This window comes from Haematobia irritans, chromosome 4 (genome assembly GCF_050003625.1).
Source record: "Haematobia irritans isolate KBUSLIRL chromosome 4, ASM5000362v1, whole genome shotgun sequence".
Classification (NCBI taxonomy): Eukaryota; Metazoa; Arthropoda; class Insecta; order Diptera; family Muscidae; genus Haematobia; species Haematobia irritans.
Window position 1 is genome coordinate 108,659,491 of NC_134400.1, and position 22,294 is coordinate 108,681,784.

At 35.0% G+C, this 22,294-nt stretch overlaps 1 protein-coding gene across 1 annotated transcript; it reads left to right on the plus strand.

Annotated features, from left to right (window-relative positions):
• Positions 1-1,884: 1,884 nt before the first annotated feature.
• Positions 1,885-17,486, plus strand: LOC142236128 (cytochrome P450 4d8-like). Its single transcript, XM_075307385.1, has 4 exons — positions 1,885-2,088; positions 2,152-2,608; positions 16,474-17,042; positions 17,111-17,486. The coding sequence occupies exons 1-4, from the start codon at positions 1,932-1,934 to the stop codon at positions 17,464-17,466; spliced, it is 1,539 nt and encodes a 512-aa protein (XP_075163500.1). The 5' UTR covers positions 1,885-1,931; the 3' UTR covers positions 17,467-17,486.
• The last annotated feature ends 4,808 nt before the right edge of the window (positions 17,487-22,294 follow it).

The window sequence follows — 22,294 nt, forward strand, 5'->3', positions numbered from 1 at the left end:
CATAAGCATTTGTGGGGTATCATTGGTATAGGTTTTGGAGTATCATTGGTATAGGTTTTCCAGAACATAAAGGGGGGTTCATGTTTATGGATGTCTTGTCACAATCTGAGCAGAAATGTCTACTATTAGGAGCTATAGTTTATTTTGCACCTAAAGAGTTAGTATGCCACTAATATTGAGCCCATTATTAAACAAATAAGTGAAGTAGAAAGTCGGGCGGGGCCGATTATACCCTAAACCACCCCTAGTGATGTAGTATGCATATGCATTTTTAGGGCATCATTGGTATACTCGTAGGTTAATAAATAATAGTATTATGGCCAAATATGGGAAAATCGAGCGATATATGTGACCTATATCTGAACCAATTTTTATAATATTTTGCAGGTATTACTGATACCACAGAAGGTTACCTTGTGTAAAATTTGAGTACGATCAGTTAATAAATTAGGCCCCTATGGTCAAAAACGAGGTTATTAGGGGCAAATTTGTCAAAATCCGGCGATACACAACATATATGGGAGCTATATCTAAATTTGAATCGATTTCGATAAAATTTTTCGCATACAGTTAGTGCTATAGAAGTTTACATTTAGCCAACCTTGGTTATGATCGGTTGATAAATAAGGGTTTTACGGCCAAATGTGGCAAAATCGGGCGATACCTATATATGGGAGCTATATCTAAATCTGAACCGATTTCGATGATTTTTAGCACATATTTTCAGTATCATAAAAGATTAGAGTAAGCCAATTTTGAGTAAGATCGCTTAATAAATAAGGATTTTGTGGCCGAATTTGGCAAAATCGGGCGATACATATATATGTTATGGGAGCTATATATAAATCTGAACCGATTAGTGTAAAGACAAATCTTTGTAATCGCACCTGCCTTTTTTCAGTGCATTGTTAATTCATGTTTATGTGGATAAAATACACTGATACCGTCAGCATACATGTACACTGAAAAAAATATTGTCGTGAGGCAAAAGATTTAAAATACGAATGCAAATTTTGCTTAGCGTAAAAGACGCATTTCTCTAATATAAAGTTTTTTTTCTTGTCCAAAAGTCGACAAACTTTTCAATGAAGTCGTGTTGTCCTTATAATTAAGTGATTTGGCTTAAAAATGGGTATCATAACATGAAACAAAATTTTTTTGGGCTAAGGTCAACATGAATTTATTAATTCAGAAAAATTGAAATTGCCTTTAAATTTGTTGTCGTTTTGCATCTTGACTACAAAGCAAAAAATCGTTCAAGAATAGGACATGTTTTTCAACACTTTATTTTAAAGACGTTGTTTACTTGAAACATAGCATAATTTCTACTGGAATTCGTGTATGAATTTGAAAAATAAAGTTGTCATAAACTTGTTTTAAAGGACTTTCATAGCATATGAAGAAAAAAAGCTGAAAAAGCGAAAAACTAAAATTTGCTTCCTAGAGTCAAGTACACAAAACCCAAATTTAAAAGAGAATTGTGTCTTAAAGGTATCCTTACTCGAATTCTCCGCTTCTTTGGCTCGGAATCAATATCAAAATTGTCAAAGCAAAGACAAAATCTTTGGAACCGGGCATGCATTTTTTTTTCAGTGTAGAATTTGCCATTTAGTCCAAAGTTAGATATATCGTTGATATATATTTGTTCGTGTGCATACTTGTTTTTATTAATTTGTTTTTTTTTTTTTGTTTTGTCGTGGTTTTTTGTGTGCTCAAACTTTATTTTGCACACACGCCGTGTTACTGATAATTATTCTCAAACATTTTAAAACATATTTTCAAATATGTACTAATTCCGCATTAGTTTCGCTAATCACCACATTATTCTTTCAAAAAGTCAATGGATTGATTAGATTAGTTCAACTCAATGGGTGGGCCCCATATTCCAGTCCGGTCCAATTTAGTATTGTTCATAATTTAAAGTGGTTGCGATGTACGTTCTAATAATAGTGTTACTGATTTTTGCATTGGCCTATATTCAACATTCTTCTGGGAAATATAAGCGAAATGCAGTCAGTAATATTCCCGGTCCGTATAGTTGGCCACTTTTGGGGTGTATACAGGATTTGCTTACTGCTAGTCCAAAATGTAAGAAAAATAGTGTTCTGCTGCCCCCATTGACTATATATCGAAATTTTCTCTATATTTTAGCTATTTGGGTAGAATTTCCAAAAAAAGTTGCCATGTATGGATCAGTCATGAGAGTATGGGCTCTCAATCGTTTACTGGTATTTAGTTCTGATGCTGAATTGAATGAGAAGGTGTTGTCCAGTACCACTCACATATCCAAATTGGAACAGTACGGTTTACTACACGATTGGCTTGGAGTGGGTCTTCTTGTTAGCGATGGCAAAAAGTGGCATTCTCGGCGTAGAATTATAACACCAGCATTTCATTTTAAAATTTTGGAAAATTTTCTTGATATATTCAACAGACAGTCCACAATCCTTGTGGATTGTTTAGCTGCAAATGCTGATGGTACCACTCAATTTGATGTCTATCAACCAATGTCTTTATATACCTTGGACGTAATCGCAGAAACATCGATGGGGACCAAGCTGAATGCTCAGTTGCACAAATCATCTGAATATATATCGGCAGTTAATGAGTAAGTAAACATTAATGCCGCACTGTTAGAAAAATATGTTTTTCATATATTCTGATATAAACAAAATGCACAATTTTTAAACACAATATATTTAAGTGCAAACATGTAATGTTCCTAAACTAACACAAAATGTTTGGGACACATATGTTAATATGTTAGAATATATTATGTTTAGGGCATGAATGTTTTCTAAAAATAATATGTGTGAATGTAAACATATATAAATTTACAAATTTCGAGTAAACATATATATGTTGTGATATTTTATTCAGAGACAGAGAGAGAGTATAGAGAAAGAAATAGAAATGGAAACCGGGAGGGTTGACGAAAGATATCAACATAACACAGCGAGAGAATCAAAAGAGAGGAATTTCTATGAAACCGCTTGTATGTTGTTTCGGAAAACTGTTTTATGATAAGACCGACAAATTGATGTGCTTAAGTCTAAATATTATTTAATTTGAATATTAGAATGTGCGGCCCTAGGTTCGATTCTCCGTCCAGGCGAAAGATAAAATTTATAAAATTGAATAATTTCTTCAACATTATTTGTATTACAGAAAAAGGTGCTAAGAACTAAAAAATTTCGTGGAAGCGAAATTATGTGAGGAAATGAGCATAATCTTCTTTGGGGAAAAATTTTCCAAGTATATAATACTTTTGGGCTCAAAATTCTTCCAAACATATAATATGTTCACACAAAACAAACATGTTAATGTTTCGGCAGTATCCAATAATACATGTGCTTCCAGCAAAATAGGTTTGGAACATATGTTAGAGAACCATTTTTTTTGAGGGTGCGGGAAGTGCCAGCATTCAATATTTATTCACTGTTCTATTTATTTATTTAAAGAAAGGAATGGAGACGAGAAATTAATATTGATAATACTAGTAAAAAATTGAGACGTATACTTCGATATGATTAGATATGAAAATATGCGGAAAATAGTAAGATATACACTCAAAAACTATTGTCCTGAGGCCAAAGATTTCATGTCCTTAAAATACGAATGCGAATTTAGCTTAGCGTAGAAGACGCAATTCTCTGATATAAAGTTTTTCCTTGTCCAAAAGACGATAAAAATTCGACTTAAAATTGGGTTTCTGAACATGAAAGAAAATTTCTTTTTACTAAGGTCAACTTAGCCTTAATACTTTTGAAAAATCTTGAAAATTAATGAATTCGTCTTTAAATGTGTTGACTTTTTCAATCATAGGGTGATACGGTCAAAATTTGGTCAAGGAAATACGCGTGTAAATCGGTGAAATCGTTTATTTAAAAAATCAAATTAAATTTCTTTTTCAAGTTCAATTAGTATAAAATTCAGGAAAAATATTCAGTTAGGCTTTCGCTTTTCCAAATCCGAATTGCCGGGCCTCACGCTTGACACCTGCTATCAGATTTTGTACAGCCACCTTGTCCACCTTCTTCGCTTGTCCACCTTCTTCTTCGGTTCCGCTTGACAATAGCTCAGTATTTCTCAATTGGGCGGAGCTCTGGCGTGTTGGGAGGGTTCTTGTCGTTGGGAACCACCTGCACGTTGTTGGCGGCGTACCACTCCATGGCCTTTTTACCGTAATGGCAAGATGCCAAATCCGGCCAAAACAGTACGGAACAACTGTGTTTCTTCAGGAAAGGCAGCAGACGTTTATTCAAACACTCTTTCACGTAAATTTCTTGGTTGACAGTCCCGGAAGCTATGAAAATGCTGCTTTTCAAGCCACAGGTACAGATGGCTTGCCAAACCAGATATTTCTTTGCGAGCTTTGACAGTTTTATGTGCTTGAAAATATCTGCTACCTTTCCCCTTCCTTTTGTCGTATAAAACTCATGTCCCGGAAGCTGCTTGTAGTCGGCTTTGACGTAGGTTTCGTCGTCCATTACCACGCAGTCAAACTTCGTCAGCATCGTCGTGTACAGCCTCCGGGATCGCGCTTTGGCCGTCGTTTTTTTGTTTATCATCGCGATTTGGAGTCACTACCTTCTTGTAAGTCGATAGTCCGGCTCGTTTTTTGGCTCGATGCACGGTTGTAGACGATACACCCAGCTTATTTACGGCATCTCGGAGAGAGAGGTTAGGGTTTCGCTTGAAACTACCGGCAACTCTCTTTGTCGTCTCAGCGGCTTCCGGTTTTCGATTTCCCCCCGATCCAGACTTCCTGGCTGTCGACAAACGTTCCCCAAACACTTTAATTACATTTGTAACGGTTGATTTGGCAACTTTGCGTGCGAGTAGCTCGGATTTTCGCGATTCGCGAGCAAAATTTTGATATGCTGCTCTTCTTGCTTGGACGGCATTTTGACAACTGAAGAGTGAATTCCAAAATCAAAATAGGAGCAACATTCTACACACACATACCTTCAAAATGAGGGATGTTCAGGTTTTTTAAATGCAAAATTGAAAGAAATACGTCAAGTTTATATTGACCAAATTTTGACGGTATCACCCTTTACAAAGCTAAAAATAGGATATGTGTTTTTAACACTACACCCACAAAAAATCTATTCTCTAACATATGTTCCAAACATATTTAGGAAGGAAGCACATATATTATTGGATTCTGCCGAAACATTAATATGTTTGTTTTATATTAACCTATTATATGTTTGGAAGCATTTTGAGCCCAAAAATATTATATGCTTGGAAGAATTTTCCCCAAAGAAGATTGTGCTCATTCCCTCACATAATTTTCACTTCCACGAAATTTTTTAGATCTTGGCACCTTTTTCTATAATACAAATAGTGTTGAAAAAATTACTCAATTTTATAAATTTTTTATACCCTCCAACATAGGATGGGGGGTATATTAACATTCCGTTTGTAACACATCGAAATATTGCTCTAAGACCCCATAAAGTATATATATTCTGGGTCGTGGTGAGATTCTGAGTCGATCTAAGCATGTCCGTCCGTCTGTCCGTCCGTCTGTTGAAATCACGCCAACTTCCGAACGAAACAAGCTATCGACTTGAAACTTGGCACAAGTAGTTGTTATTGATGTAGGTTGGATGGTATTGCAAATGGGCCATATCGGTCCACTTTTACGTATAGCCCCCATACAAACGGATCCCCAAATTTGGTTTGCGGAGCCTATAAGTGTTGCATATTTCACCCGATCTGGCTGAAATTGGGTGCATTATGTAAGTATATGGTATTTTACAACCATGCAAAAATTGGTCCATATCGGTCCATAATTATATATAGCCCCCATATAAACCGATCCCTAGATTTGACCTCCGGAGCCTCTTAGAGGAGCAAAATTCATCCGATCCGGTTGAAATTTGGTACTTGGTGTTAGTATATGGTATCTAACAACCATGCAAAAATTGGTCCACATCGGTCCGTAATTCTATATATAGCCCCCATATAAACCCATCCCCAGATTTGGCTTGCGGAGCATCTAAGGGAAGAAAATTTCATCCGATCCAGCTGGTGGTGTTAGTGTATGGTCTGTAAGAACCATGCAAAAATTGGTCCAGATCGGTCCATAATTATATATAGTCCCCATATAAACCGATCCCCAGATTTGACCTCCGGAGCTCTGGCAGAAGCAAAATCATCCGATCCGGTTGAAATGTGGTAAAATTCGGTACATTGCGCTAGTATATGACCGCTAACAACCATGCCAAAATTAGCCCATATCGGTCTTTAAAAATAATCTATCAAAATTTGATTTCTGTAGAAGATTTTGCCAAAATGTTATTACTATAGAAAATTTTGTCAACATTTTATTACTATAGAAATTGTTTTCAAAATATTTTTACTATACAAATTTTTTTATACCCTCCACCATAGGATGGGGTTATATTAACTTTGTCATTCCGTTTGTAACACATCGAAATATTGCTCTAACACCCCATAAAGTATATATATTCTGGGTCATGGTGAAATTCTGAGTCGATCTGAGCATGTCCGTCCGTCCGTCCGTCCGTCTGTTGAAATCACGCTAACTTCCGAACGAAACAAGCTATCGACTTGAAACTTGGCACAAGTAGTTGTTATTGATGTAGGTCGGATGGTATTGCAAATGGGCCATATCGGTCCACTTTTACGTATAGCCCCCATATAAACGGACCCCCAAATTTGGTTTGCGATTGCTCTAAGAGAAGCAAATTTCATCCGATCCGGCTGAAATTTGGTACATGGTGTTAGTATATGGTCTCTAAGAACCATGCAAAAATTGGTATATATCGGTCCACTTTTACGTATAGCCCCCATACAAACGGACCCCAAATTGGCCCATATCGGTCCACTTTTACGTATAGCCCCCATATAAACGGACCCCAAATTTGGCTTTCAGAGCCTATAAGAGAAGCAAATTTCATCCGATCCGGGTGAAATTTGGTACATGGTGTTAGTATATGGTCTCTAACAACCATGCAAGAATTGATCCACATCGGTCCATAATTATATATAGCCCCCATATAAACCGATCCCCCGATTTGGCTTGCGGAGCCTCTAAGAGAAGCAAATTTCATCCGATCCGTCTGAAATTTGGTACATGGTATTGGTATATGTTCTCTACCAACCATGCAAAAAGTGGTCTACATCGGTCCATAATTATATATAGCCCCCATATAAACCGATCCCCCGATTTGGCTTGCGGAACCTCTAAGTAACGAAAATTTCATCCGATACGGCTGAAATTTGGTACATGGTGTTGGTATATGTTCTCTAATGACCTTGCAAAAATTGGTCCATATCGGTTCGATCGAAATGTGGGTTATTAAAGATTTACAGTCAGATAAACGAAATTGAGTGAGCTTTTGGATAAAATATTTGTTTTTTTTATGGCAATAATAACAAATTTGTAACAAAAAACTGTTTTTGGTATAAAAGTTTGCAATTTTGGAAGCAATTCAAAAACTCTACCAAAAGAAGAACGTGGAGTCGAGTATAAACATACATAAATAGTTTTATAATATACGAGTACACATAAATTTATTTAGGCGTGAACAGTTTTTTACATAATTTCATTTTTACCTTTAAAGCCGGTATTAAACTGGCATTATCGCTCTAAATGACGCTGTTTATATAATTCATTTGAAATTGGTCCATATCGGTTTTATGAACCGATATGGGCCAATCTTTGTGTGATTGGGTATCGGCTATATATAACTATAGCCCTATATGGACCAATTTTGGCATGGTCATTAGCGGCCATATACTAATTCCACGTTGCAAAATTCAACCGTATCGGATCAATTTTGCTTCTCCAAGAGGATCCGGAGTTCACATCTGGGGAACGGTTTGTATGGGGGCTATATATAATTACACGCAGAGAAGGAATATGATCACCTCAAACATGTTTCAAAAGCAAAATGTTATTTTTGTATGGTGACCATGTAACCCCCATGTGAACCGATCCCACGATTTGACTAATTCTGATCATGGAAGCTTTATCCGATTTGCTTGAAATTTGAAATCTAGAGGTACTTTAAGTCAGTTAAGAGTTGTGCTAAATTTGGTATACACCGGTCCATATTTTTATATATAGCCCCCATATAGATCGATCTCCCAATTTGACTTCTTGAGGGCATAAGCACAATTTTCAACCACTTTGGTTGAAATTTTAAAACCAGAGGCAATTTCGGTTTATATAGAGCTGCGGCAAATTTCCTATATACCGTGCCATGCTTTCATTCAGCTCCCATATAAACCGAGCTCCCGATGAAGGGCATGGAAGCCACAGTTTTCATCCGATTTGCTTGAAATTTTAAATCTAGAGGTATTTTAAGTCATTTAAGAGCTAAATTTAAGTGCTAAATTTGCCATATATCGGTCCATGCTTTGCTATAGGGCCCATATAGACCCATCTCCCGATGTTTCCTCTTGCGGGTATAGATTCCGACACGGATCCCGTCAAAATTTAGCTCGATAGATTGCGGACAACAAAGATGGCCTCTTGAAACCACATTACAAATGTTGAAGATGGAATAAAATTGTTTTACCAAAACATCCAAAGTTTACAATGTTTGGGACATATAAGTTAATATGTTAGAACATATTATGTTTGGGACATAAAATGTTTGTAAATATAATATGCTTAGATGCAAACATATATTAATTTGGAAATATCCTATAAACATATATGTGTTTGGGAAGTGAGACCTAGAGGGTATGCTGCAAGTAAAATAATGGAAGTATCCAATTGGCGTCTTAAAATATATCTACACAAAGAAAATTTCATTAAAATTTTTTACTACCAGTGTATGCCCTAAGGTGAAACATAATATGTTTGAACAATACAAAAAATATTTTGTTTGCAGCGATCCTGAAAATATATATGCTTGAAGCAAAATGTGTTTGGGGTATATGTTACAGAAGCGAATTTTTTTAGGATGTAGCAAGAATGTTAGTCCTACTCTCTGTGCAAACCTTCGGAGTGAAATTTTGACCTCTGGGGCCATATAAGTGTGTATCGGACGAAAGATATATATGGCAGCTAAATCTGAAACAATTTTAACTAAATTTAAATAAAAATGTTATTTCCATTCCCTGTGCACAATTTAAATAAATCGGAGGTTAATTTTGAGCTCGGTGGTCATATGATTGTAAATCGGACGGCAAATATATATGGGATCTATATCTAAATCTGAACCGATTTCAACCAAATTCGTTACGCATATTTATAATGCTAATTCTAATCCCTGTGCAAAATTTCACGTAACTCGAAGTAAACCTTTGGCCTCTGGACCATAGGAGTGTGAATCGGGCGAATGCTATGAATGGAAGCAATATCTAAATCTGAACCGATTTCAACCAAACTCGGAGTGCATATTTATAATGTTAATTCTACTCCCTGTGCAAAATTTTACGTAAATCGGAACAAAAGATTGGCCTATCGGACCATAGGACTGTACAACGGGCGAAAGCTATATATGGGAGCTATATCAGAATCTGAACCGATTTGACTGATATTCTGCAAAATTTACGATACTTACAAAATATTCGATTATACGAAATTGGAAGATGATCGGTTGATAAATACGTCATTTATGACCAGATCGGTTATAAATATATATGGCAGCTATATCTACATCTGAACCGATTTTTTCCAAAATCGATAGGGATCGTCTTTGAGCCGAAAAAGAACCCTATGCCAAATTTGAGGACGATCCAACTTAAACTGCGAGCTGTTCTTTGCACATAAAAATACATCAACAGACAGATGCACATCGCTAAATCGACTCAGATTTTAATTCTAAGCCGATTGGCATACTAAAAGGTGGGTCTATGACTACTCCTTCTCGGCGTTACATAATGCACAAACTTATTATACACAGTACCACAGTAGTGGTGAAGGGTATAAAAACGTTGTATAATGGTATAAGTCGAAAATGAAGACCAATCGAAACGGAAGCAATTTTGCAAAAAGAATGGAGCCACAGTGAACACTGTGCAAAAATTTAAAGAATCATACATTATCATAATTTATAGATGTCCTTAATAATCTGAACCAAATTTTCGGTCTCTTCAAGCCATAGATGATTTCAAAGATAATAGGATCGTCCGAACTTAATATTCTTGGTGATTTCAACATCTGCAGAAAAGGAGACAGTAGCATGACTGAACAATAACTGTTAATGAAGGGATTTAAGTCACTCCTAGGTGTTAGAGCAACAAAAGATGGAACCAATATTGATTGGGCATTTTGTAGTACACTGAAAAAAATATTGTCGTGAGGTCAAAGATTTTATGTCTTTAAAATACGAATAAAAATTTTGCTTAACATAGAAGACGCATTTCTCTAATATAAAGTTTTTTTTTTTTGCTTGTCTAAAAGTCAATAAACTTTTCAAAGAATCGTGTTGTCCTTATAATTAAGTGATTTGACTTAAAAAATGGGTATCATAACATGAATGTGTCAACGAAAATGAATGTTCGTTGCTACAATTGCTACACTTCTGAGATTATAGGATTGAAAGAACAATTTAAAATGGCTTTGTCTTTGTTTTATTTATTTACTAGCAGAACCACTGCTCTTGCTTCCAACCTCTGTCAGTTAACTCAAAAGACTGATCCCAAAATTATGTGTGCAATGCCAGAAGGGCAAAAATGACAAAATGCCAATTCACTCAAGAGCGGTAGTCCTGTTATGCTTATTGCTAAATACTAAATACACATATACACACAACGTTTTGTTTATAAATACACTTATGATCTAAAGTATGATTGCAATTAGTGTACATGCTATATGAAATAGAAAATTTTTGGGCTAAGGTCAACTTGACTTTAATAATTTAGAAAAATTCTTTAAATTTAATGAAATTGTCTTTAAATTTGTTGTCTTTTTGCATCTTGACTACAAAGCAAAAAATCATTCAAATATAGGACATGTTTTTCAAAACTTTATTTTAAAGATGTTTTTTACTTGAAACATAGTATAATTTCTACTGGAAGTCGAGTCATAATTTGAAAACCAAAGTTGTCGTTAACTCGTTTTTAAAAGACATTGATAGCATATGAAGAAATAAGTAAGTAAAGTCTAAAGTCGGGCGGGGCCGACTATATTATACCCTTCACCACTATGTAGACCAAAAATTTGTGTTACCATTTCAAATCCTTCAAATTTGTTGGGAGTTATTATGAAGGCTTTTATTAGAAATATTTATATAATTTATGTATATACAATATGGAGGCAATTTTTTGTACTTCTATAAAATCTCTAGAATTAAAATTTAAATCGGCTAACACCCTGGGATGAAACACAATGTTAGTTACAAAATATGGGAAATATAAAGCTAGAGCAATTTTAATGCAATTGTACGAAATAATATTTACGATTTATCGAGCGACAAATACGTATTCGAGATAAAGGAAAATTTAAGTAATATTTAAAATTTTTGCTACAGTGGTGCTTTTACAAGGATATTGGTTAAATCTCGGCATTATATTTGGTCAATTGTGGGTTGTGATATATTATCATATTAGATAAAAAAGCATATTAAATATATTCTCTGTGGAAACTATCGAGTCAACTGAAGGAAACTCCCATTGAAAATGGGCCTAAAATATGAAATATTCTACTTAACTCTGGCGTATATATACAAAATTTGAAGTAAATCAGGCTTCAACTCTGGCTTTTGTGCAAATCGGACGAAATATATATATGGGAGCTATATCTAAATCTGAACCGAGTTCAAACAAATTTGGCACAGTTAACCATATTATTTAGCTGATGTTTTGCATGTTTTACGTGACTCATAAAATATTCAGATGTACAAAATTTGAAGAAGATCGGTTCATAAATACGTGAATTATGATCAAATCGGTGGTAAATATATATGGCAGCTATATCTAAATCTGAACCGATTTTTTTCCAAAATCAATAGATTGTCTTTGACCCGAAGAAAGACCCCATGCCAAAATTGAGGACGATCGGACTTAAATTGCGAGCTGTACTTTGTGCACAAAATTACATATACAGACAGACGGACGGACGGACAGACAGACAGACAGACAGACAGACGGACATCGCTAAATCGACTCAGAATTTAATTCTAAGCCGATCGGTATACTAAAAGATGGGTCTATGACCTCTATTTCTTGGCGTTACATACAAATGCACAAACTTATTATACTTATTATATATGGGAAATATGAAGCGAGAGAAATTTTAATGCAATTGTACAAAAGAGATTTATGATTTTTCAGACGATACATATGTATTCGAGATATAGAACAACTAGAGTAATATTTACAATTTTTGCTATTCAGCAGTGGCGATTTTACAAGGATATTGGTTAGATATCGCCAAGATATGTGGTCAAGTGTGGGTTGTGATATATTATTTGGTTTAGTCGGGCGACTTGGAGCCTTATTTAAAACTCATCCGTTCTGTGGAAATGTTGGCATTGCAGTGTGTAGGATATGGCTAAGATATGGGGAAATCATCACAGAATTTTATGTAAAGTGTTAGAATTTTGGCCATATTTGTATTCTCTGAGGAAACTACCCAGTCAATTGGAGGAAAATCCCATTGAAAATGGGTCTAAAATATGAAACGGTCTACCATATTTCCCCAACTCTGGTGTACGTATATATGGGAGCTATATACAATCTGAAAAAATTTTGACTAAATTTGACATGCATTGTTAGAATAATAATTCTGCTATCTATGCGAAATTTCACGTAAATGGGAGTATAACTTTGGCCCCCCTGGTCATATGAGTGCAAATCGGACGAGAGATATATATGGGAGCCATATCTAAATCTGAACCGATTTCAACCAAATTTGCCACAATTACCTATACTACTAAACGTACTCCTTGTGCGAAATTTGAAGCAAATCACGGCAAAACTCTGGCTTTTGAGACCATATAAGTCCAAATCGGGCGAAAGATATATATGTGAGCTATATCTAAATCTGAACCGATTTTAACAAAATTTGACACACTTAACGATACTATTAAACGTACCCCTTGTGCAAAATTTGAAGCAAATCACGGCAAAACTCTGACTTTTGTGGCCATATAAATTCAAATCGGACGAAAGATATATATGGGAGCTATATCTAAATTTGAAACGATTTCAATCAAATTTACCAAGCATTGGTAGAATGTCAATTCTACCCTCTTTGCAAAATTTCACGAAGATCGGTAGTAAACTTTGGCCTCTGTGGTCATATGAGTCTAAATCGGACGAAAGATATATATATGAGAGCTATATCTAAATCCGAACCGATTTGGCTGATATTTTGCAAGATTTTCGAGATTCATAAAATATTTGGATGTACGGTATTTCAAGAAAATCGGTTGATAAACACGCTAACTATGACCACATCGGGGATAAAAATATATGTCAGCTATATCTAAATCTGAACTGATTTTTTCCAAAACCAAAAGCGATTGTCTCTGTCCCAAGAAACAGCCCTATGCCAAATTTGAGGACAATCGGACTTAAATTGCGAGCTGTACTTTGTGCACAAAATTACATATACAGACTGACGGACGGACAGACAGACAGACAGATAGACAGACGGACATCGCTAAATCGACTCAGAATTTAATTCTAAGCCGATCGGTATACTAAAAGATGGGTCTATGACCACTATTTCTTGGCGTTACATACAAATGCACAAACTTATTATACCCTGTACCATAGTAGTGGTGAAGGGTATAAAAATGCTGAAAATGCGAAAAATTAAAATTTTCTTCCTAGAAGAAAGTACACAAAACCCAAATTTAAAAGAAAATTTTGTCTTAAAAGTATCCTTACCTGTATTCTCCGCTTCTTTGGCTCGGAATCAGTACCAAAATTTTTAAAGTAAAGACAAAATCTTTGGAACCGGGCATGCAATTTTTTCAGTGTACCAACAAGCAAAATATCAAAATGTAATACATACGCAACAAATCATAGTTACCATCACGGCATTTTTATGGAATTATAAAATTATATTTAAATAATTTTCAATATTAATAAATATAAAATACAGTATTTTGCACAAATATATGAGTTCATATAAACCAAAATCGAGGAATTTTGCAATAATAACAAGTATATATGGCCGTAGGTTCGATCAGGCCGAATCTTATGTACCTTCCACCATGGATTGTGTAGAAACTTCTACTAAAGACAGTCATCCACAATTAAATTACTTGGGTTGCGGCCAATAACAAGGCATCTTAAAACTTCTTAACATCATCTCCTAAATTGTCGATTAAATACGTATATATTCAGTTCTTGACCGGTATATATAGGAAAGAATAATAACGAATCGATATGAACTTTTGTGCGGTAACTATAGAGCCAGAATTGAAATATGGGGGTCGCTTTATATGGGGGCTATATACAGTCTACCAAAAATGGCAGATTTTTTACTTTTTGGTAGGTTGGTAGAATTCTTAATGTTTTGGAAGATTTTGCAAAATATTTCTCTCCAACTATGAAATGCTTCATAATTTTCTATAGAAGTAACATTTTAACAAAATTTCCTAAAGACATAAAATGTTGACAAAATTTTCTATAGAAATAATATTTTGACAAAATGTTCTATAGAAATATAAAATTTTTGACAAAATTTTCAATCCAATAAAATTTTGGTAGATTATTTTTGGCTCGAGTGGCAATCGTGATTTTTCTGTGATTGGGGATCGGTTTAGTTGGGGGCTATATATAATATAGATCGATACGGACAAAGCGAAATGTACTAAATTTCAACCGGATCGGATGAATTTTGCTCTTTCTAGAGGCTCCGGAGGTCAAATCTGGGGATCGGTTTATATGGGGTCTATATACAATTAAGAACTGATATGGGCCAATTTTTGCATGGTTGTTAGAGACCATATACTAACACTACTACGTTTCAACCGGATCGGATGAATTTTGCTCCTCCAAATGGCTCCGGAGGTCAAATCTGGGGATCAGTTTATATAAGGGCTATATATAATTATGGACAGATATGGACCAATTCTGTCTGGCATGAGACCCTATATTAACACCATCTACCAAATTTCAGCTAGATCGGATGAAATATGCTTCTCTTAGAGGCTCCGCAAGCCAAATCTTTGGGCCCGTTTATATGGGGGGTTGAACCGAAATGGCCCATTTGCAATACCAATTTACCTACATCAATAATAACTACTCGAGCCAAGTTTCAAGGCGATAACTTGTTTCGTTCGGAAGTTAGCGTGATTTCAACAGACGGACGGATGGACGAACATGCTTAGATCGACTCAGAATTTCACCACGACCCAGAATATATACGTTATGGGGTCATAGAGCAATATTTCGATGTCTTACAAACGAAATGACAAAGTTGTACCCCCCATCCTATGGTGGAGGTTATAAAAAACTCATTGTTAATAGAATTTCTCTGCATTTCCATGGTGGGTATTTAAGCTTCGGCCGGGCCGAACTTAACTCTGCTCTTACTTGTTTTTGTTAGGGCAGTCATTTCCAGTCATTCTTTAAGCTATGCTAGATAATCAAATACACGCAAAAAAATAATTCTTTCCTCCCAAACGAAATTTTAGACAAACAAAGTTCGTTTCTCATTAGCTTTTCGTTGAAAGGAAGTGTATTTGGAAGAAAAGTATATACCTTTTGTGATAAACGTTTATTCTTTTCCAGGATGTAAAAACAATTCCATAAAGACTAACTCAAAAAAAAATTCTGGCTAATTGCATTTTCCCCCAACTCTTTCTCACTTCCACGAAGTTTTTTAGTTCTTAGCATCTTTTTCTGTAGCACAAACAATGTAGAAGAAATTTTTTTTTTACCTTTCGCCTGGACGGAGAATCGAACCGCGGACCATGCAAATTGTAAGCCAACACACTATCCACTGAGCCATGTAGCCGTTATTGTCATCAATAGACAATTACCCATATAAGTTATATTTATATAGCATAGCTTGCGGCGCCCACGAGCTGATTAAACAAAGTTTATTTAACAGAAAAATACATTTAGTTGGACACCTTGGAGCAGTGGTTGCTACGTCCGACTTGCATGCCAAGGGTCGTGGGTTCGATCCCTGCTTCGACCAATTTTTTTTTTTTGTAACATATATTCCAGATATGGTCGGAAGGTTCCGAAAAAATGTTCAACATTACATTCTACTATATTAAATTTTTACTATGAACTGTAAAATGTGTCTTATTGAAGACCTAAATTTAGAAAAGAACAGTGTTTGATATAAACGAAATGGACTGTGTTGTTGGTTCAAAAATAACTTTTTTTATTGAAAAACTAAAAAATTGTATAACAAACGATTTTTTTTGGTGATAAAAGTGTATACTTTTCGAAGCAATTCAAAAAACTCTAACAAAAGAAAAACGTTTTCGGTACACGTTTTCCAAACGTTTTTTTTTTCTTTGCGTGTATACATATATTTAAATTAGTCTCTTCTTTATTCATCTTTAGAATGACGGAATTAACATGTTGGCGTTTTATACGAATTCACCTGAATAATGATCTCATCTATGCCCTTATGCACCCTTTCAAAATGATGCGTCAGAAAAAATTGATTGGAATAATGCATAACTTCACTCGGAACATTATTGAAGAACGTCGTGCGACGTTAATTACAACTAAATCTGAATCGAATTCTTCTGTGGTAAAAGAAGATACTGATGATATTGGAACGAAGAAACGTTCAGCCCTCTTAGATGTGTTGCTACAATCCACTATTGATGGCCAACCTTTAACAAATGAGGATATACGAGAAGAAGTCGAAACATTTATGTTTGAAGGTCATGATACAACAGCAACGGCTCTCAGCTTTACCTTGTATCTGTTAGCAAGGAATCCTCGAGTTCAGCAGAAACTCTTGGCCGAAATTCATCAAATCTATGGTAATGATTTGAACCAGCCATTTACGTTAATGAATTTAAATGAATTGAAATATATGGAATGTGTCATCAAAGAATCGCTACGCTTATATCCAGCAATACCATTAATTGGTCGTTATTTCCGGGACGATTTTAAATACAGTAAGTAGTACACAAAATCGAACTACAAAGTTAATACTTTAATCTATGTATTCCGTTTTCCTTTCAAGGTCATTCATCTCTGGGTAGTGGTTTGATACCAGCTGGTACACAATTCGTAATATCTATTTTCGGGACTATGAATGATCCAAAACAACTGAAATGTACGCATCCCAATCAGTTTAGACCAGAACGTTTTGAAAATCTTGATGCTAGTTCCAGCTTCTATGCAATACCGTTTAGTGCCGGGCCCCGTAATTGTATTGGTCAAAAATTTGCCATGTACGAAATGAAAGTGGCATTAACAAAAATTCTTCATACCTATGAATTATTACCTTTGGGTCCCAATGTGGAACCAATTGTGAATATTGTTTTGCGCTCCGAAACTGGTATGCAATTGGGAATGAGAAAAAGACTACTGAACTAATAATAACCTCAATTCGAAAATGTCTTATTTATTTTGAAATCCTGGACAATGGGATGGGTGGTCACAAGTTTGTTATTTCGTCATGTAACGCATTCAATGTAAATAACTTTCTTGAAATTGTACTGAATCTGCTTTGAAAAGGGACTTTTTTAAGCCAAAAGATACCTATTTTAATTTTGATGAAGGCATTTTCCTTTTTGCTTATGAAAGAGATTCGCCAGGATAAAATGGTTAGCATGCCTTCTTGCCATACAGATTGTCATGGAACTTCCGAAATAATTTTGTAATTCATAAATTGCTCAAGTCAGACAATGGGCTCTCGAGTAAAATGTGTGTTCACTGGTACAAAAAGTTTCGATATATTAACGAAAACTTTTTCTACCAGTGAACATTAAAAGTAAGCCAAAGAAGCAAATTCGTTAATACAACGAACTTTTTCGTTAGCATAACAAAATTTCTGTTAATCACTGCAACATTTCGTACTATTAACGCATATTTTCATTGAATAAATGAAAATGTTTCGTTATATCAGTGCAAAATTTTCGTTGGCTAAGTTTTAAAGAAATTTTATTTATGTGTTGGAATGAGTTATTGTTTGATTCTTTCCATTGTGCCAAAAACTTAGCAATACCTAATTTCGGGAAGGTTGGAACCAAAATTTTATCGATATTTTGTAAACGATAGTGGACATTCAAGACAAGGGAACTCAGCAGGTGATGCTCATATTTATATACACACAAAGAAAATTTCATTAAAAGTCAGCCAACGAAAAATTTTCATTGATATAAAGACAATGGGCTCTCGAGTAAAATGTGTGTTCACTGGTAGAAAAAGTTTCGATATATTAACGAAAACTTTTTCTACCAGTGAACATTAAAAGTGAGCCAATGAAGCAAATTCGTTAATACAACGAACTTTTTCTTTAGCATAAAGAAATTTCTGTTAATCAATGCAACGTTTCGTACTATTAACGCATATTTTCATTGTATAAATGATGTATCAGGCTCACTTAGACTATTCAGTCCATTGTGATACCACATTGGTGAACTTCTCTCTTATCACTGAGTGCTGCCCGATTCCATGTTAAGCTCAATGACAAGGGACCTCCTTTTTATAGCCGAGTCCGAACGGCGTTCCACATTGCAGTGAAACCACTTAGAGAAGCTTTGAAACCCTCAGAAATGTCACCAGCATTACTGAGGTGGGATAATCCACCGCTGAAAAACTTTTTGGTGTTCGGTCGAAGCAGGAATCGAACCCACGACCTTGTGTATGCAAGGCGGGCATGCTAACCATTGCACCACGGTGGCTCCACGTATGGACTAACTCACAATTTAGAAAACGACGTTAAGAAGGTTTAAGATACCACAACCCAAGTAGTTCGATTGTGCATGACAGTCTTTCGTAGAAGTTTCTACGCAATCCATGGTGGAGGGTACATAAGATTCGACCTGGCCGAACTTACGGCCGTATATACTTGTTTGAATTGACTTTTAGAGAGAGAATGCAAAAACAAAGCGACGGTGATAGATAACGGAAGTCATGTAAAGATATGTAAAATTGAAAGGAAACGCTCATTATTGATTTGTATATAAACAAGTATATACGGCCGTAAGTTCGGCCAGGCCGAAGCTTATGTACCCTCCATCATGGATTGCGTAGAAACTTTTTCTAAACACTGCCATCCACAATCGAATTACTTAAGTTGCGGTAACGCTTGCCGATGGCAAGGTATCTTAAAACCTCCTAACACCATCTTCTAAATTGTATGTAAGTCCATACGTGCACGCAAATAAAAAAAACGTTTGGAAAACGTGTACCGAAAACGTTTTTCTTTTGTTAGAGTTTTTTGAATTGCTTCGAAAATTTTAAACTTTTATCACCAAAAAAATTCGTTTGTTACAAAGTTTTTATTTTTTCAATAAAAAAAGTTATTTTTGAAACAACAACAGAGTTCATTTCGTTTATATCAAACACTGTTCTTTTCTGACTTTTGGTCTTTAATAAAACACATTTACAGTTCAAAATTTAATATAGTACAATGTAATGTTGAACATTTTTTTCGGAATCTTCCGAACATATGTAGAATGTATGTAAAAAAAAAAAAAAAATTTGGTCGAAGCAGGGATCGAACCCACGACCCTCGGCATGAGAGTCAGACGTAGCAACCACTGCTCCACGGTGCCAAACTAAATGTTTGTTTCTGTTAAATAAACTTTGTTTATTCGGTTCGTGGGCGCCGCAAGCTATGCTATATAAATATAACTTATATGGATATTTATCTATTGATGACCATAACAGGTACATAGCTCAGTGGTTAGTGTGTTGGCTTACAAAGTGCATGGTCCGCGGTTCGATTCTCCGTCCAGGCGAAAGGTAATAAAATTTTAAAAATTTATAAAATCGTATAATTTCTTCTACATTGTTTGTATTACAGAAAAAGGTGTTAAGAACTAAAAATCTTCGTGGAAGTGAGAAAGATGTGAGGGAAAATGCAATTAGCCAGAAAAAAATTTTTTTTTTTTGAGTTTGTCTTTATGAAATTGTTTTTACATCCTGGAAAAGAATAAACGTTTATCACAAAAAGTATATACTTTTCTTCCAAATACACTTCCTTACAGCGAAAAGCAAATGAGAAACGAACTTTGTTTATCTAAAATTTCGTTTGGGAGGAAAGAAGTATTTTTTTGCGTGTAGCATGTTTGCACAGTGCAATTTTTTGATTGAACACATTCTGAAAACATGTATGTATTACATCGAAAGCATTCTCTTCGTTAATTTTACGAAGAAATCTTCATTAACTGAATTCTTCATTAAAACAACGAAATATTCAGTCATTTTCGTAAATCTTACAAAGAACATTTTACGAATCTACGAAACGTCTACGAAATATTCTACATTAAAAAGTTCGTACTTTCAACGAAACTTTCTTAAAATTTCATGATTTGTGTGAAGAAGTTTTTTACGAATTTATGAATATATTACGAAACTTTTTGCGTTAATATTTCTTCATAAAAAGTACGAAACATTTTCTTTAAAATAACGAAGAAGTTTCATTGAAGTTGTAAAATTTCCGCTCGAGACATAAAATTGTCTTTGATAATGTGCTTGAGTGTATTCTTTTACTCTATTTTTATACCCTCCATCATAGGATGGGGGTATATTAACTTTGTCATTCCGTTTGTAACACATCGAAATATTGCTTTAAGAACCCATAAAGTATATATATTCTGGGTCGTGGTGAAATTCTGAGTCGATCTAAGCATGTCCGTCCGTCCGTCCGTCCGTCCGTCTGTTGAAATCACGCCAACTTCCGAACGAAACAAGCTATCGACTTGAAACTTGGCACAAGTAGTTGTTATCGATGTAGGTCGGACGGTATTGAAAATGGGCCATATCGGTCCACTTTTACGTATAGCCCCCATATAAAGGGACCCTCAGATTTGGCTTGTGGAGCCTCTAACAGAAGCATATTTCATCCGATCCGGCTGAAATTTGGTATATGGTGTTGGTATATGGTCTCTAACAACCATGCAAAAATTGGTCCACATCGGTCTATAATTATATATAGCCCCCATATAAACCGATCCCCAGATTTGGCTTGCGGAGCCTAAAAGAGAAGCAAATTTCATCCGATCCGGCTGAAATTTGGTACATGGTATTGGTATATGGTCTCTAATAACCGTGCAAAAATTGGTCTACATCGGTCCATAATTATATATGGCGCCCATATAAACCGATCCCCAGATTTGGGTTGCGGAGCCTCAAAGAGAAGCAAATTTCATCCGATCCGCCTGAAATTTGGTACATCATATTGGTATATGGTCTCTAACAACCATGCAAAAATTGGTCCACATCGGTTCATAATTATATATAGCCCCCATATAAACCGATCCCCAGATTTGGCTTGCGGAGCCTCAAAGAGGGGCAAATTTCATCCGATACGGCTGAAATTTGGTACTTGGTATTAGTATATGGTGTCTAACAACCATGCAAAAATTGGTCCATATCGGTCCATAATTATATATAGCTCCCATATAAACCGATCTCCAGATTTGAACTCCGGAGCCTCTTGGAGGAGCAAAATTCATCCGATCCGGTTCAAATTAGGCTCGTAGTGTTAGTATATGGTCGCTAACAACCATACCAAAATTGGTCCAATCACACAAAAATTGGTCCATATCGGTTCATAATCATGGTTGCCACTAGAGCCAAAAATAATCTACCAAAATTTTATTTCTATAGAAATTTTTGTCAAAATTTTATTTCTATAGAAAATTTTGTCAAAATTTTATTTCTAGAGAAAATTTTGTTAAAATTTTATTCGGTTCATAATAAAATTTTCATAAATGTCAAAATTTTATTTCTATAGAAAATTTTGTCAAAATTTTATTTCTATAGAAAATTTTGTTCAAATTTTATTCGGTTCATAATCATGGTTGCCACTCGAGCCAAAAATAATCTACCAAAATTTTATTTCTATAGAAAATTTTGTCAAAAGTTTATTTCTATAGAAAATTTTGTTAAAATTTTATTTCTGTAGAAATTTTTGTCAAAATTTTCTTTCTATAGAAAATTTTGTCAAAATGTTCATTTCTATAGAAAATTTTGTGAAAATTTTATTTCTATAGAACATTTTGTTAAAATTTTATTTCTGTAGAAAATTTTGTCAAAATTTTATGTCTACTTTTTCAAACTGAATTATATACGTATTGGATCGATCTTTTTTGATTTAATATATACCACGTATGGACTTACATACAATTTAGAAGATGGTGTTAGGAGGTTTTAAGATACCTTGCCATCGGCAAGCGGTACCGCATCTTAA